This window comes from Microcaecilia unicolor, chromosome 2 (genome assembly GCF_901765095.1).
Source record: "Microcaecilia unicolor chromosome 2, aMicUni1.1, whole genome shotgun sequence".
In the NCBI taxonomy this organism is placed as follows: Eukaryota; Metazoa; Chordata; class Amphibia; order Gymnophiona; family Siphonopidae; genus Microcaecilia; species Microcaecilia unicolor.
This window is the reverse complement of record NC_044032.1, coordinates 545374471-545392966: the sequence shown is the minus strand read 5'-3', so window position 1 is coordinate 545392966 and position 18496 is coordinate 545374471. Positions and strand designations below refer to the sequence as shown.

At 43.4% G+C, this 18496-nt stretch overlaps 1 protein-coding gene across 2 annotated transcripts in view; it reads right to left on the bottom strand.

The window, feature by feature from the left end:
- Positions 1 to 1902: 1902 nt before the first annotated feature.
- The window catches only part of GRXCR1 (glutaredoxin and cysteine rich domain containing 1), a 125260-nt gene continuing 108666 nt past the window's right edge, over positions 1903 to 18496 (bottom strand). For both annotated transcript variants that reach the window (XM_030192626.1, XM_030192625.1), the window contains 2 exons: positions 12711 to 12776; positions 1903 to 2066 (listed from right to left, as the gene is read on the bottom strand). In XM_030192626.1, the coding sequence (XP_030048486.1) occupies positions 1944 to 2066; positions 12711 to 12776 (189 nt within the window). In that variant the 3' untranslated portion in view covers positions 1903 to 1943. The remainder of the gene's footprint in view (positions 2067 to 12710; positions 12777 to 18496) is intronic.

The window sequence follows — 18496 nt, the reverse complement described above, 5'->3', positions numbered from 1 at the left end:
AGGGAAAGGGCACGACTGGATGGAAAGGGGCAGATGCTGGAAGAAAAGGGCCAGGAGCAGAAAGAGGGGGGGGGGGGGCATACGCTGGATGGAAGAGAGAGAGCAGATCTGCACAGTTGGATGGAAAGGGGCAGAGAGAGGGGGCAGACTCTAGATGGAAAGGTCTGGCACGATGATTACATATACAAGTTTCAATAAAATAAAATGTTCACTGTCTGTTTCTTTTCTGACCATTTATCTCATTTCATGATTATTGCTAAAAATAATTTTTTTCAAGGGGGGGGGGGGTTGATAAAAAAAGGTCAGCACCGGGTGTCAAGTACGCTAGGTATGCCACTGCATGTAAATCTTACATAATGCCAATTAGTACTGATAATTGCTTGCTAACATCCAATTAACAGCACTGATTGGCTATTAACCAATTAAGTTATTTGCATTGTTATAAAATATACTTTGATTTCCACATGTAAATTAAGGTGCAATATATAGAATTTGAAGGAAATGCACAGGTACATGCACAATTGCGCACTTAGTACCACGTGTATATAGAACTTTATAACTTAATCAACCCTTGACTGGCATTTAATTGGTGATAACCAGTGGTGTGCTGGAGCCAACTCACACCGGCTCACCAGAACCGGTTGTTAAACTTTAACAACCAGCTCCCAAAATTTGGGCTGGGGTGGCTCAGGTTCCTTCCTGACAGCGTCAGGTCCAGCTACCCTGTGAATGGACGTCTCACTCCGACCCTTGCGGCAAAACAAAAAACAGCATAAAACCGTGCATGGGGCTTGTGCACACCGCTGCCGGCTCCCTTCCTCCTCCCTCTCCAAAACAGGAAGTTACATCCTGAGGGGAGGGAGGAGGAAGGAAGCCAGTAGCAGCGCTCACAGGGCTACGGCCCAGTGCATGGTTTCAAGCTGTTTTTTGTTTTGTTTGCTACGAACGTGAGGATCACAGCTCGTGGTTCCTGCTTCAGGCCGTCTCAGAACCGACCCGGAAGGAGAAAGGAAGCCGGCAGCAGCACCTGCAGGGCTGTAGCTGAAGGAGGTTAGATTGAGAACAGGAGACGCATGAAGTTAAGATTCCACTGAGGTTTGTCTCTTTCCTCTACCCATAGTCACCGAGAGGGAGGGAGCAGGGGGACAAAATTCCCCCAGCCTGGGCCTCCAAGGGGGGCCCGGCGCAGCATTCCCATCCGCCCTCGTCGTCGACTGTCTGCCACCGGGCTGGGACCCCTGCATTGAAATCACAGCACCTTTCACCTCCATGTGAAAGCACTGTAGGCAGCAGGGCAGCAGATCACCTCCCTTTGGGCCTCCTGCCCTCCCTGTGTCCCGCCCTCATCTGATGTAACTTCCGTGAGGGCGGGACCAAGGAGGGAAGGAGGGCCGAAGGGAGGCGATCTGCTACCCTGCTGCCTGCAGCGCTTTCACACGGAGGAAACACAATTTTGGATCCTTTGTTCCAAAACTTGCAATATTCTCACACTTTGTACATCTGCTCACTGTATGTACTATGAGTTAAAGATACATTTAACGAAAGCAGATAAAAATAAATGTATATTGGAGCTCATAAAAAATATCGCTCTGTGTGCTTATTAAGATGTATGTCTATATTACTGGCACATTAATTGTTTCTTATGAATCTGGAGCAACCATGTTCACTTTATAGTACAATTATAGTTATTTTTCAATTTAGACTACGCATTTATTTCATTGTAGATCAGAAAAGCTCCCTTGCTGAATGTACATCAGTAATTGTTCAGCACAACACTTATTATAAATTAATTTTATTGATTAAAGCTTACAAAACAGGGTCAACACTTAAAAAAAAAAAAAAAAAGCATGTAACAAATTAGTGTACCATAAAATGAGATTGCACTTCTTAGCCTGTACAGTTTTTACAGCGCTGTAATCCATTCTCATTGCAGGCCGTGCACTTTAGGCTTTGAAAGAGTCTGTGAAGCAATTCCGAAACACTGACATCTTGCTCCCATGGCACACTGAACAAGGACGGAAGCCATATCCCCCACAGGCAGTACATGCATGGGGGTGCTGTACCCTCTGTAAAAATAAAAGAAAAATACGGCAAGAAAGTCAGTGAAATGAAGATTTTCCTTTCATTTACCCTAGGCTCATTAATATATCATTAATAGTAGCTCACCAAAGGATAAAGATTTCATTTGGCATCGTTAACAAGAACACCCATGGAAAACATGTTCAATTTCTCTTTCATTCTGCCTTAGAAATTCTCTTTCTCTGCCTTCTATGTGATTTAACAGTGACACCCAGTGGCTGCACATATCAAATGGCAGGTTAAAGCAGCAAAAATATTTTGACTAGAAAATTAATTATATATGTATTTATTTATTTATGTGGGTTTGTCTCATGTCTTTTTCAGTTTTAGATCAAGATGAGTTACATTCAGGTGCATTAGTGAAAGTGTAATTGGTTAAAATATCAACTTGCCTGTTTCTTGATTCATTGTTTCTCTTTTTGTTGTATTTGTGTCTTTTTTGCCTAATTATACTTTCTTCCTTATAATTTAAGGAAGATGTTTTAATAAAGGAAATTGACTTTTATTCATAGCACACATTCTGTTTTTAAAAAATTCTCCTTCCAAGGGTCAATTCAGTTATCCATGAAATATTCATAGTTTACTTGAAATGTTTGATTTCCGATTCATGCCCTCATATACGAAACTGCCTGGATGAAAAATAACAAGAAAGACTTGGAAATGTGCAAAACTACCCTCCCCCCACCAAAAAAAATTTTTTTCAGACATTCTGTGCTATTTTTCACATAAAAGACAAGATTCTATACATGGCACTTGAAAAATCAGCGCCAAAAGTATTTCCGTCTAGGCATAGAATATGCCTAGCTGGTTTATAGAATACGCTTAGCGGCCATACATGTACCTAACTCTAGGCCTGGAGCAGGTGTATTCTATAACCGTGCATGTAGATTTTTGGAATGCCAATGGTCCGCCAATTCCATACCCATGGCCATGCACCCCATTTTGGCAGTACACATTAGAATTTACGTGCACCACTTTACAGACTAGGCCTAGCAACTTGTGTGCATAAATTCTAATTAATTCTAATTAGTGTCAATAATTGTCTTTACATGGCAATTATCGGTGCTAAGGGGCTTTTTTACTAAGCCGCAAAGGCACCTATGCGCACCAAATTGGAGTTACCGCCCGGTTACTGCATGGCCCTTGCAGTAATTTCAATTTTGGTGAGCATCCACTATGCTCATCTGAAAAATATTTTTTATTTTCTGGTGTGCATAATGGGCGCACGACATGTGGCATTTGACATGTGTAGGTCATTACCACCCAGATTCGTTACCGCTAAGTCGCGGTAAGGTCTCAGACCCAAAATGGACATGTGGCAAAAAAATTTCAGCAAAAAGAAAAGGCCTTTTTTACAGGTGCGCTAAAAAATGGATTCGCCTGCACCCAAAACCTGCGCCTACACTACCACAAGCCATTTTTCAGCAAGCCTTTGTAAAAGGACCCCCTAGTAATTAAATTGCGTACAGAAATCCAGAATATAACCAGAGTTGCATGCACAATTTCAGTCGCACTATATAGAATTCAGGGAAAAGTGCACTTCTGTAAAGTCACTTCACAAAAATATGCTTTGCAGTAGTAAACTTTCACACAATATCCACTGCATGAAAATGTTTTGTTAATTTCTTTTTTAGACTTTGACAAGTTTCAGTCCAAATACTATACCTGTGTTTATTACAGATGAATTTCATAAAAAGGACTATCTACCACTATTTGCGTTCTAAAATTATTTGAGGTGAATCAAATACAATTATATAATTCTATAAATTGAGGCAATTCTATAAATTGGCACCTCAGTTTAGACACCCCAATACCATGCACCTAGCACCAATTTTATAATGGCATCTTGGCAAATGTTGGAATTGGCACCCCTATGGGATTTTTTGAAATTGAAAATTTTAACAATATGTACAACAAGCACATAGGAAACATTTAGCCCATGTCCTGAGAAGAAGAGGGGAACTCAATAAATCCACATATTAATAAACAAACAAACAAAAGGAAAGTCATCCTACCTGGTCAAACCTTAAGGCATTCTTACATCATACCACCACATTGATTTAACTACTTAGCTCCCCTATCTAATACCAATATTTTCAACTGATATGGTTCAAAGAAGACATAATAAGTATCTGAAAAGGAAATCAAACATTTGGAGGGAAACTTCAGGAAAAAAAGTGGTCTCTAAAGCCAAAACTCTATGTTTAAAATGAAGAAATTGTCTACGTCTAGCCTGAGTAGTTCTACATATATCAGGAAATACCTAGAGTTCCCTCTATGGCACGCCTATGTTTAGGTGTACCCTCTATACATCATCTCAGTGGTAAGTGAAAGCTGGTGCTCCTAAGTGTGTAAGTGACACATGTAATTTACAGCATTCTGTAATCTACATGCATAACTGGTAGACACACACACGGCCTACTCATGAACCACTCATGTACAACCCCTTACAGTTAGGCGCTATGGTACTTAGGCACTACCTTTTAGAATAGCACCTACAGTACATAGCCCCAACGGTCAATTACTGGCACCTTTGATGCTCCTATATGGTGCCTACCTCTAGGTATCAAATTATAAAATTGCCCCATAAGTCTTTATCCCAGATCCTGTAGGTCATTAACCTGGTTTCCAATGACCACTCAAAAAATTGTGGTGCTAAAAATGAAGAGCCAGATTAAGGGGCTCTTTTACTAAAGTGTGGTGAAAATTGGGCTTAACTTGTTTTAACATGAGACTTTCCCACATGTTAAGCCCAGATTTAACCCGACATAACTTTTAATGCAAGTTATGCGCTAATGTTGTCATACAGTTAATATAGAAGCACTTACCGCTTCCTATTTAGGAGGGTACTAGGTACTCCCACATTAACTCTGCTTTATGAGTGGAGGAGTAGCCTAGTGGTTAATGCAGGGGACTTGATCCTGGGGAACTGGATTTGATTCCCACTGCAGCTCCTTGTGACTGTGGGTAAGTCACTTAACCCTCCGTTGCCCCAGGTACAAAATAAGTACCTGTATATATGTAAACCATTTTGAATGTAGTTGTAAAATACCGCAGAAAGGTGGTATATCAAGTCCCATTTCCCTTTCCCATTATCCAGTTAGCACACAGCTAGCTGGATATTACTTGTCCATGACATGCCCCATCCACAAATATTTTTAAAATATAGGGGTCCTTTTACTAAGGTGCACCAAAAATGGCCTGCGCTGGTGTAGACGCATGTATTGGATGCACACAGGTCCATTTTTCAGCGAACCTGCAAAAAAGGCCTCTTTGAGGGGGCCAAAAATGGACGTGCAGCAAAATGAAAATTGGCATGTGTCCATTTTGGGCCTCAGACCTTACCACCACCCATTGACTTAGCAGTAAGGTCTCATGCATTAACTGAGTGCTAATCGTCAGCACATATACAATGCCAATTACTGCCCGGTTAGCACTGTGCGCCAGAAAATTTTCCAGCGTTCATAGTGGGTGCACGTAAAAAATGAAATTACCATCCGGGCCACGAGGTAGCCGAGGGGAGTTCAAAATTGACACACGTAGGACGCGTTTTTGCGCCTAAGCGGCTTAGTAAAAGGGCCCCATAGATAACATGCTGGTTAGTGAGAACAAACAAGCAAAATACCACAGAATGCTTTAATGCAGTTGTTCCCAAACCTGGTTCTGAAGGCACCCCAGTCAGTCAGATTTACAGGATATCCACAATGAATATTCATTAGAGAGATTTTCATGCAGTGGAGGCAGTGCATGCAAATCTCTCTCATGAATATTCATTTTGAATATCCTGAAAACCTGACTGGCTGGAGTGCCTCCAGGATCAGGTTTGGGAACCACTTTTAACATGTTCTGTGGTAGTCTGTTCTCATGCGTTAACGTGTATTAAGGGCTTAAAGCCCTTTAGTAAAAGTGCCCCTTAATTTGGTGGGTAAAAGTATGACAAAAGAGTATAAAGGCCTACAAGTTAGTTTGGTTGCATAATTTTGGAAAAGCAACTGTTTGCTCAGAGGCACCAACATTTGAAAATGATTGGAAGTGCCAAACACAATACAAGTTGCCTTGGGGGTGCTCAGCACCCAGCAATACCCACAGAGCTAACTGTTATGCTTTTTCTCAAGGATTTAAATTCCTGCTCCATCAGTAAGCCATAGACTCCCTCCTTTCATCCTCCTGACTGGTGGGGCATTAGTCACTGGTAGTCTGCCTTTATTGAATGTACTTTTCTGTCTGTCTCCCTCTATTCTCCACTGTCACTTTCCTATCACCATTTGTAGTTCCTTTCAGTTTCTTAAGATCATATTTAACTGTGAACAACTCAGATAGTGCACTTTTGGGGCAGTTTAGCAAGACCATATGAAACCTGAACTGCCCCAAAAGTGCAAAATCCGAGAAAAGGATTGTGCAAGCAAAAACTTCAGCAAAAAGTGCTGAGGGTCTTTTCACTGAACGCAATCAGACTCTTAATACTGTTGATGAAATAATCATTCATCATAAACATGAGAGTTGGTCTTATAAGCCTGTATTATCTCAGCTGGGTTCAAAATAGAAATATGAGCAAAATCAAGATTAGTCTGGATTTTCTCCATCCAGCCAGTAGGCAAGACTAGACAGGCACCTCATTTAGCTGCTTCTGGGTGGGGTCGGAGAGGACACCAAAGAGCAGTTGGAGTCAAACCAAAAAGAACTGAACCTGACAACAACACAAACTCAAAGAAACAGGTGGTACTTTTTACCAGTAAGAAGAATAGTAAGTTTTCAAATAGCCAATTTATCCAGATTATTCTGGGAGGGGTGGTGTTGACATGGTCATGATTGTTGGAGGGGAGCAAGGCCGTGTCTCCCTCTAGGCCTTAGCCGAGTCCTCGGAGCACATCAGTCAGGTTTTCTGTTTTTTCACAATGAATATGCATGAGATAGAGTTGCATGCACTACCTCCTTTGTATGCATATTTATCTAATGCCCTGAGGACTGGGTTAAGAACTGCCGATCTAGGCTGAGTTCTATGATTTAACTTGACACATATCTAGATCAGTCAGAAGCAGTTCAGATTATTAGAACCAATTTGAGTTCAAATGTCTTTTATTATTTTACAACACAATCAGAGAACAGATACAGACAAACAAATATTGTGATATGACACAAACACACTATAAATCATATCCCTGACATGTAATTGACCAACAGCTCCCACTTACAACACTTATTTTTACCTATAAGCACCTTGTCTCCCGCCTTCCTGTCATACTTATGATAAAAGCAGACAGAGTTTCACCAGAGTCACTGACAACACAGAAGTGTCCTTCCAATTACTAATAAGCAACAGCAATAAAAAATATCAAATAATTGGTTCACACCATTTGGTAGAGACCTGTCCAAACCCATTGATTTCCAAATCAAAATTTTGTAAGTAAATGGCTCTGTAATAGGTAATAGCTGGTTGACACGATCCCAAACTGCCTTCCAAAATGCCAAGCTTTGACAGTTTATAAGATGTCCAGTATGCTTTGTACAGCAGCCAAAAACAGATTGCCGAATGAAAGCAGACAAGGACAGAGCATACGGATCACCAGATATTCCTCCACTTTGACACATTAAGATCTATTTTAAATTCCCACTCCCAACAAAGCCTGAAGCTACACTTGGCTTCAGGTCTCTGCACTCATAGTATCTTGTAAAAACAGGCTCCAGCAGGTGGTTGGGAACTGAGATTCTCTAAGATCTGAAGTAGCATCCAAGAATCATCCAACTTAGCAAGCGGGAACATGCTATGCTGTAGTGCGGGTTTTCATTTCAATCAGCGGAAAAATTGAGTTCTGGGTAATTGATATGTCTGTTGTAACTCCTGAAAAGGCTTGAATGCCCTATTGGTATATATCTGACCTATCGTCCATATATTCCGATCCCTCCAAATCTGCCATGTTTGTTTCTTGTCAGTTTTTACAAAGGCTGTATTCCACAATGGCGTACATAAGGCCCATTGGTCTTCCTTGTCCAGTGTATGCTGCAGCATCTGAATGGCCTCCAAAGTGAATAGTTACACATGCATCAGAATGACATAAGAGTGATGTGTCCACCAGATAATATAAGGGGGTCGGGTACAGCAGCTGTTGTTCCATCTATAACCAACCTGACTGAGAAGCATCTCTGAGATTTTGAACAGAATGACCTTCATGACATAACAAGAAAGAAACTTGATTCCATAGATCTGGGAAGTTCAAACCATCTGGTAGTTTAGATTGTAAGCTCTGTTGAGCAGGGACTGTCTCTTCATGTTCAAGTGCACAGTGCTGCGTACGTCTAGTAGCGCTATCGAAATGATGAGTAGTAGTAGTAGTAGTAATTTCAACTTACATAGGTTGGCTTACATTGCCAAAGAGAAGTACAGAGCCTCTTTTCTAAATTTTGCCACCATCAAGCAGACTGCCAGCCAAACCACCTTGAGTGAATTCCTTCAAAAAGGCGGTAAATAAATCCTAATAAATAAATAAATGCTCTCTCATCCTCATTTCAGCTCCCTATCAGTTTACATCTGCTCTGCTATAAAAGTACCCACTGTCTCAGGGTCCTCAAAATTCTTGGTGACGTTATTCAGTGTCAATCTGACTCTTGGAGCGTAGCCCAAGACTCTTAAATGGCTCCCACATTGCCAAAAGGGCCTTCCTTCTCTTTTGCATGATGCCATTAATATCTGCAAAATTAAATTGTATGACCTTGATATTTGAGAGGCACCTTCATCTTGGCTGCCTGCAGGATTGTCAGCACTTGTGGGCATCGCAATAACTTAGCCACAATCTGTCTCAGATATTTAGCACCAGGCCACAGTCATTACAATAAAGTACAGTGGGCCCATTTGACATCAAATATGTGCTCAAAAGTAAGGCCCAAAAAGGAAGGTAGCCAACATTCAAGAAACTGAAGCATATCCAGACCCTCTGTTTTCTCTGGTAACTTGAGGATATGAACATTACTGCACTTCGGTTGTTCATGTCCCTCCACACTCCAGTCCAGAAGCTGTATGGTCTTAATTTGATAACACACTGCACCCAGCTACTCTGTTTGTGCCTGGATCCATTCGTTCAAAATGTTGAATCCAATTGTGCTTTAATTCCGGCTACCTCCTCAATCAGAGAATGCAAAGAGTCCTTATTTTCTTTCAAAAGCTCTTTGACCTGGGACTCTTCCTTCATGAGTGCCCAGAAAGTAGGCTCAGGACTTTTATCATCTGCCACTTTCTGAGGCAAGGGAGGATCTGATTTCAGCCGCTTCACTCCTTGAGGTTGACCAGAAGAGAAATCAAATGGTTGGCTTGGAGCTAGCCATGAGTAGCAATCAAACAATTCAAATAATACTTCTGAACACAGCTAGTATGGTGATTCAGGGACAATTCCTACAGGGTTTGGAGAGCTCAGGAATCAGACATCCATCTTGGGCTGTGCTCCCCAATGCCCCAGTTTTAGAACCTATCTAAGTCCCCTCTACTATGAATATTCTTGCGTGGACAATGTACTAATTTATACAGAGAAAAGTACACTTCTGTACACAATGACTAGAACTCATTGAAATTCTCCCCTCTCTCAGAAAACCCAGTTACTTCTCTCTTCCTAACAAACATTCCTCTTCTGCCAGGTTTCACCCTGGCCCACCTGTCACATACTGCTCTTGCTGCTATCACAGATTCTTCATATCCTTTCTCCTCCACTCATCGTTTTCCCTCTCCTTAAAGCCCTGTTTTGCCTGTTCTCTCTTCTCTCTCTCTCTCTCTCTCTCTCTCTCTCTGTTTTACACTTTCATCAATTTCTTCCACCTCCTCCCCTGTCCCGCATCTCTCTCCATCCTCCTCCTCACACTCTCACCTCTTTCCCCTCCTCCTGCAACTTTCCTCTTCTATTTGCATTGTCCCCTCCACCTTCCCTCCCTCCCTCCTTGCTTTCTTCCTTCCCTCCTACTCTAACCTTCCATATCTCTCTCCTTTCTCCACTTTCCCCACCTTAATGCTATCCTCCTCTCATCATCCCCTCATCTCTTCCCCCATCTACATGTTTCCATTTCTCCCTTTCATGTACAGACTGAAAATTGTTAGCAGTAGGAACAGCAGCTCTTTATGCTTTCTACTCACTAAGCTAGTAGCATCCCTTTTGGTGTCCCCTTTCTATCTATGCACTTCTGCTTTAAAACAAAACGTACAGTGGGGGAAATAAGTATTTGATCCCTTGCTGATTTTGTAAGTTTGCCCACTGACAAAGACATGAGCAGCCCATAATTGAAGGGTAGGTTATTGGTAACAGTGAGAGATAGCACATCACAAATTAAATCCGGAAAATCACATTGTGGAAAGTATATGAATTTATTTGCATTCTGCAGAGGGAAATAAGTATTTAATCCCTCTGGCAAACAAGACCTAATACTTGGTGGCAAAACCCTTGTTGGCAAGCACAGCGGTCAGACGTCTTCTGTAGTTGATGATGAGGTTTGCACACATGTCAGGAGGAATTTTGGTCCACTCCTCTTTGCAGATCATCTCTAAATCATTAAGAGTTCTGGGCTGTCGCTTGGCAACTCGCAGCTTCAGCACCCTCCATAAGTTTTCAATGGGATTAAGGTCTGGTGACTGGCTAGGCCACTCCATGACCCTAATGTGCTTCTTCCTGAGCCACTCCTTTGTTGCCTTGGCTGTATGTTTTGGGTCATTGTCGTGCTGGAAGACCCAGCCACGACCCATTTTTAAGGCCCTGGCGGAGGGAAGGAGGTTGTCACTCAGAATTGTACGGTACATGGCCCCATCCATTCTCCCATTGATGCGGTGAAGTAGTCCTGTGCCCTTAGCAGAGAAACACCCCCAAAACATAACATTTCCACCTCCATGCTTGACAGTGGGGACGGTGTTCTTTGGGTCATAGGCAGCATTTCTCTTCCTCCAAACACGGCGAGTTGAGTTCATGCCAAAGAGCTCAATTTTTGTCTCATCTGACCACAGCACCTTCTCCCAATCACTCTCGGCATCATCCAGGTGTTCACTGGCAAACTTCAGACGGGCCGTCACATGTGCCTTCCGGAGCAGGGGGACCTTGCGGGCACTGCAGGATTGCAATCCGTTATGTCGTAATGTATTACCAATGGTTTTCGTGGTGACAGTGGTCCCAGCTGCCTTGAGATCATTGACAAGTTCCCCCCTTGTAGTTGTAGGCTGATTTCTAACCTTCCTCATGATCAAGGATACCCCACAAGGTGAGATTTTGCGTGGAGCCCCAGATCTTTGTCGATTGACAGTCATTTTGTACTTCTTCCATTTTCTTACTATGGCACCAACAGTTGTCTCCTTCTCGCCCAGCGTCTTACTGATGGTTTTGTAGCCCATTCCAGCCTTGTGCAGGTGTATGATCTTGTCCCTGACATCCTTAGACAGCTCCTTGCTCTTGGCCATTTTGTAGAGGTTAGAGTCTGACTGATTCACTGAGTCTGTGGACAGGTGTCTTTCATACAGGTGACCATTGCCGACAGCTGTCTGTCATGCAGGTAACGAGTTGATTTGGAGCATCTACCTGGTCTGTAGGGGCCAGATCTCTTACTGGTTGGTGGGGGATCAAATACTTATTTCCCTCTGCAGAATGCAAATAAATTCATATACTTTCCACAATGTGATTTTCCGGATTTAATTTGTGATGTGCTATCTCTCACTGTTACCAATAACCTACCCTTCAATTATGGGCTGCTCATGTCTTTGTCAGTGGGCAAACTTACAAAATCAGCAAGGGATCAAATACTTATTTCCCCCACTGTATGTGGAAAGAAAGGCAAGGGAACCACAGGGAACTACAGTTGCATAGCCTCAGGTGGGCCTAGGTGGGCAGAGGCCCACCCACTTTGGAATCAAGCCCATCCAGCAACAGCAAACTTTGCTATGCGTGGCAGGGATCCCCAAGCACCACCAGCTGAGGATTCCCAGCATCTCCCCCCCCCCCCCCCCCCCCCCCCCCCCCCCCCCCCCCCCCACCCCCCCCCCCCACTATGCTACACCAATGATCTAGCATCTCCCATGGTCTCTCAATCACCACCACTACCCTTCTCCCCAAAGTTTACCTTTTAAAAATTTACTCCCCATCTAGAGATCACTAGACGTGAGCAGTGATTCACACATGATGCTTATATGACCACAAAACCATCCCTCTGATGTGGTCCAGTATATGCAGAAACAGGAAGTTGCATCAGAGGGAAGGCTCTGAGGATGGTGCAAGCAGCATGTGTGAATTGCTGTGAAAGGAAATGGGGGGTGAGAAACAGGGAGAGATGACGGATCACCAGCAGCAGAGGAGAGGACAATAGAGATGCTATTTTTAGGCAGGGTAAGGAGGGGAAGAGAGAGTGAGAGATGTTTGACTGTGGGCATGGGAGAGGGAGTGAAGAGAAAATTTCACACCCGCCCACTTTGGGCTCAGACCTACCCAAAATTGGCCATCTGGCAACACTATTGTCCAGCAGCACTGTGCATGCTCAGAGAGAGAGCAGGAAGCATGGAACACAGCAGTTTCTGCTTGCTTGCTTGCTGTCCATTTACCATTCAGGTTCCAGTCTGTGCAGGTCATTTATCATTGCCTCCTCCCCTCCTCAAACTCACCTTGTGTTTAATACACAATTACCTCAATTTTTGTTAAGAGATCCTGTAGTTCCCCTGATTCATTCATTGACAAAATTTTCTCTGCACCCTGATTGAAAAACAAAAAAAAACATAAAGTATTAGGAACAATACAGTTGTTAGTTATTTTCTTTGAATACAAAATGCCTTACAAAGGATAGGATTGTAATTTTGGAAATACAATGCAAGTTTCTTATTTGATATACTGCCCTGTGGTCAAGATGTCTAGACAGCATAAATGTATTCAACAAAAAATAAAAAGAGGAGGTGAGAAAAGGAGAGGAAATGGACTACAATCCATGGAAAGGAAAGAAAGGGAGAAAATGCCTTATTGTTGCTCTTGCAGGCATGCACCCTGTAAATCTGTGTGGCCCTGGGAGCTAAACATGGGCACAGAGGAAAGTCAGCTCTCAAATGCTTTTTTTTAAAGAAATGTCTTTAGTGCTGTCTTGGATTTCTGGTGAGATGTTTTGAGGCGCAGGAAGCTTGTTCCATAGTGTGGAGCCTATCACACCGAACACAGTCCCAAAATATGTCCAGAAAGACTTGACAGAGTGAAGGTACGACTAGTAGTTTTTGTTGGACTTGAATGAAGAGTGCGCAAAGTGGAATATGGGATTAAGTGACATGAAAGGAATAGTAGTAGTCCTGTGTGATGGATACTGTGAACTAATGCTACGATTTTGTACCTCAAATGAAATTGAATGGGTAGCTAATGTTCTTCTTTCAGAAGTGGGCTTACATGGTCAAATTATCTTGCACCATATAATAATCTGACAGCAATATTTTGTATCAGTTGCATATTCTAATCTTCCTTGTGTTAAGACCTGTGAACAATGCATTACAGTAATCTAGGTACTTGAGAACCTGATTCGCTGAGGTGTTTCCATCATACAGTATGTTGATAATTCAGCACTGAAGCAAGAGGCCAACAGCTGGACGCAGCCAAGTGAAGCAATAAAACAAACAAAACAAACTGCTTCACTTGGCTGCGTCCCTTCTTGCGGATTCAGCATTATTATACTCGAGCGTTCCTAGCACTCAAAGTTGGTTTGAGTTCCAGCTGTGGATCTATTGACCCCTGAAGAAGGCTTTTCAGCCAAAACACGGACTGTGTTGGGTCCCAATAAACTTTGTTTGGAGCTCTTACTTCTGTGTTTTGTCTGGTCACTTGGAACTTGTTTTCTTCCACCCTGCGTTTGGTTTGCTTGCATTACTGTGGAAGGAGTGAACCCCCCCCCCCCTTTCTCCTTTGTTTCCAACAATCAATTATTGGCATTAGCAAGCACTTAATTGGCAATAATTAGAAGTTACATACAGAATGCCCTATTCTACAACATGCATGCCTACATTTCATAGCAAGCAACTCCAAAGGGGGTGTGGCCAAGGGAGGGGCATGGGTGGGTCAGGGACATTCCCAGAATTTAGACACGATGTTATAGAATACAAGCATTTGTGCGCCTAACTGCCATTAGTTGGGTGTGAGCATTTACACCAGCTTTTGGCAGGTGTAACTGCTCACGCCCAAAGTTAGGCACAAATGCATGCTAAAGTAATATTCTATAAAGGTAATTATGCACAGAGTGTCCTCTACAGAATGCTGTCTTAGCACAGTTCATCCTGGTGCCTAATTTTGGGTACCATTTATTGAATTTCCTGCTTAATGCCATTTAAGTAGGTGTAGCTAACTATATTCAGGCTCCATTTTACTAAGGCGTGCTCACATTTCCTATGGGCGTCTCTAACATTTAGTGCACCCACAATTTTACCGCATGCTAAAACATAAGCGCGCCTTAGTAAAAGGGGGCCTAAATTATCTACCATTCAGCTAATGCATGGTAAAGAACTTTCCTCTGTGTTAACTGAATGGCAAAATATTGGAAATGTCTCCAACAGTCGATTTGTAGCATTGCAGTTACTGTGTGTTAATTTTGGCTGTTAACCCATAGTAACTGCATAGTTCTACGAACATAAGAATAGTCATACTGGGTCAGACCAACGGTCCATCTAACACAGTATCCTACCTCCAGCAGTGGCCAATCCAGGTCACAGGTACCTGGAAGAAACCCCAGTTAGTATCACCATTCCATGCTACCAATCCCAGTGCAAGCAGTGGCTTCCCCCATGTCCATCTCAATAATAAAACTATGGACTTTTCCCCCAGAAAAATGTAGTTTTGTATAGTAGTTACTGACTCTGCATTTTAGTAAATAGGCCCCAGAATGTTTATAGTGTAATAAAAATAATTTTTGTGGTTGAAGAGACTTTATACTATGAACAATAACAAACTGAAACAGGCCAATCTTCAGCATGCATTAACTGTCCAGGAAAGATGGTAGACCAGTTAATTCACATCTCAGTGGATAGTCAGCCATTTTCAACAGCATTTAACTGGTTATCATTGCTAAAAATTCCTGATTAGTGCCGAAAATAAAACCAGCGATGTTGAGGACATGACCAGTTAAATCCCAATAATCATAACTTAACCAGCCAGGCTTAGCAGCCAAATAAGGCCACATAAAAAGCAGGCCTATCTTTACCTGCTGAGCCATGGCTGGTTAAGTATGAATATCAACTTAATTAATCATGTACTAGCTGGCATTGAAAAACCCGAATATCCGGTTTGAACACCGGCAGCAGGCAGTCAAAGCGCTGCCCACTGCCAGCTGAATATCGGGCTGAAAGCTTTTGAAAATGTTAAAACATTACATGTGTAAGAGATGTTTATTTGATCTCCAGTGAATGACACAAATACTTCTCACTGTTCTGAATACAACCCTGTTCAGTGACAAAAATCATTATTACAATGAATTTGCTTGTTTTGAAATGAATGTCCTGAGTGCCAAAATAGGAATCAGGTATCAGGTTTTCCAGGACATTTCCAAATCTTCTGTACTTTCTACATGAATGGCTATGATTTTGTTACTTAGCCATATTCTGTTCTCCCTTGAGAATAACAACCAACTTGATTTCAGAGATTGCTTCTTTCATATTACAGTTTATTTCCTATGGTTCAAGAACAAATATCTTATTTGAATGCCAGCATACTCGGAGCTTTGATAGAGAAAGTGATGGATCTACATGAACTAAGGGAAATCCCCAAACAGTATTTCAACTATGTCTTGACAGTTTAGAAATGAAATTCTATGTTGAACAGTGATTGAAAAGCATAGTAAAAGTTACTACAATGTGACATGAAGTAAACTGAAAAGTAAATAATGACATAATATTCTAGTTTTATTATATCTCGTTCTGTATCAGGAGGATTGACACACATCTGGGAGAATTGTACTGTTTAACTTTAGAGTTATCTTTAATGAAATAGTTTTTCATTTTAAAAACATTGATATGTCTCCACAGTCTACAACAGAACATAGCATTAAAAATCTGAGTAATATATGTATTTTTTTTAATTCAAAATTTTTGTGTACATTTCAATCCATCACCAGGCTAACCTAAAATATTGTATAAATCATTCACATCATTTTCATTTTCCTAATTTAGTATTCTCAATGGAGAAGGGTAGTTAGTGGGGTCCCTTAGGGGTCTGTGCTGGGACCGCTGCTTTTTAATATATTTATAAATTACCTAGAGATAGGAGTAACTAGTGAGGTAATTAAATTCGCAGATGACACAAAGTTATTCAGGGTCGTCAAGTCGCAGGAGGAGTGTGAAAGATTACAGGAGGACCTTGCGAGACTAGGAGACTGGGCGCAGGGCCACCGAGAGACTGGGCTGGGTCCAGGACATGACCGCCCCTGGGCCCCCTGCCCCCCCCCCCCCGAGGTCATCGCCGCCGCTCCCCCCTCCACCCGCTCCCCTCAGTCCGCCACCGGGCCGGGCCCCTGCACTATATGTAGATCCTTCAAGAGGTAGTGTGTCATGATTTAGGCTCTACACCTTTTCTGATGTTTTGGTGCCACCTCAGTAAGGCCAAAACACAATCTCTCCACTGCAAACACTATACACAAACTTGTGCAAAAACCTACTCATAACCTTACCAAACCATAACAGCACTAATTCCAAGGACAGGATGAGCTACAACCTTATACGTGGAAATGCAGCACTGTAATTACACCGGGCTCTAAAACACAAGTACACTACCTAATGAAAAACAAAACAAAAAGGGCTGCAAATACTACACACTAGCAGAATACTGCACCTTGATCACACATGAAAAACGCATGACATCAGATATGACACAAGGAACTAGAAATAAAAAAAAATATGAAGGCAAAATACTGAACTGGAAAGTTACCTCAAGAAGTCAGACTCAGCATGCAGCAATACTAGAAAAATTGAAAATTACATGAAAAATATCACAGATACACATTTCCAAAAGCTGACATATTCCATGTGCATCTCCTTCCTTTGTCTTCCTTCCCTTCATCCTTGTCCAACATTTCTCCTCTCTTCCCTCCCCTCCATCCATGTGCATCTCCTTCCTGAGTTCCCTCCCCTCCATCCATCCATGTCCAGCAACTCTCCATTCTCCCCTGGCCTCTCCTCCATCCACCCATATCCAGTAAATTTCCTCTCTCCCCTGCCCCCTCCATTCATCCATTCATGTTCAGCAATTTTCCTCTCTCCCCTCCCCTCCCCTCCTGTCCTGCGATCTCTTCTCCCCCCTGCCCTGCCCTCCTCTCCAGTGATCTCTTCTCTCCCCCCTGCCCTGCCCTCCTGTCCAGCGATCTCTTCTCTCTCCCCCTGCCTTCCCCTCCTGTCCAGCAATCTCTTCTCTCTCCCTCTGCCCTCCCCTCCTCTCCTCTCCATGTCCAGTGATATCTTCTCTCCTCCCTGCCTTGCCCTCCCCTCCAGTCCAGCGATCTCTTCTCTCTCCCCCCTGCACTCCCTTCCTCTCCTGTCCAGCAATCTCTTCTCTCCCCCCCTGTCCTGCCCTCTTGTCCAGTGATCTCTTCTCTCCCCCTGCCCTCCCTCCTCTCCTCTCCATATCCAGCGATCTCTTCTCTCCCCCCCTGCCCCCTCCTCCAGCCACCCATGTTCAGCAACTCTCCTCTCTCCCCTCCCCTGCCCCCCTCCTCCAGCCACCCATGCCCAGTGACTCCCTTCTCTCCCCTGCCCGCCCTCCTCCAGCCACCCATTCCCAGGGACTCTCCTCTCTCCCCTGTCCCCCTTCCTCCAGCCACTAATGTTCAGCAACTCCCTTCTCTCCTCTGCCCCCCCTCCAGCCACCCAGGTGGTCCAGCAGTTTCTTTGGGGCAGGCAGGAAAGATCCCCAGTCTTTCTTGCCCACTGCCAGCTCTGACTCTCCCCCACTGCGGGATCGCTATTCAAAATGGCCGCCGAGACTTACAAGGGTGGCCTCCAAGACTTCAGCAGAAGTCTCGCGAGGATGCCACTGAAAGTCTCGGCGGCCATTTTTAAAGAGCGATCCGGCAGTGGGGGAGGGTCAGCGCTGGCAGCGGGCAGGCAAGGCTGCCTGCCCAAAGAATTCGCTGGACAAGGGAGGGGACATGCGGCACCGGGCCTCCCTGGAGGCCCAGGCCCGGGAATTTTGTCCCCCCCTGCCCCCCCCCCTTGGCGGCCCTGGACTGGGCGTCCAAATGGCAGATGAAGTTCAATGTTGGCAAGTGCAAAGTGATGCAAGTGCATAGCTATGTCATGTAAGGTTCCACGTTAGGAGTTACAGACCTAGAAAGGGATCTGGGAGTCATCGTGGATGTTGAAAACTTCTGCTCAGTGTGCTGCGGCAGCTAAGAAGGCACACAGATTGTTGAGTATTATTAGGAAAGGGATGGAAAACAAACACGAGGATGTTATAATGCCGTT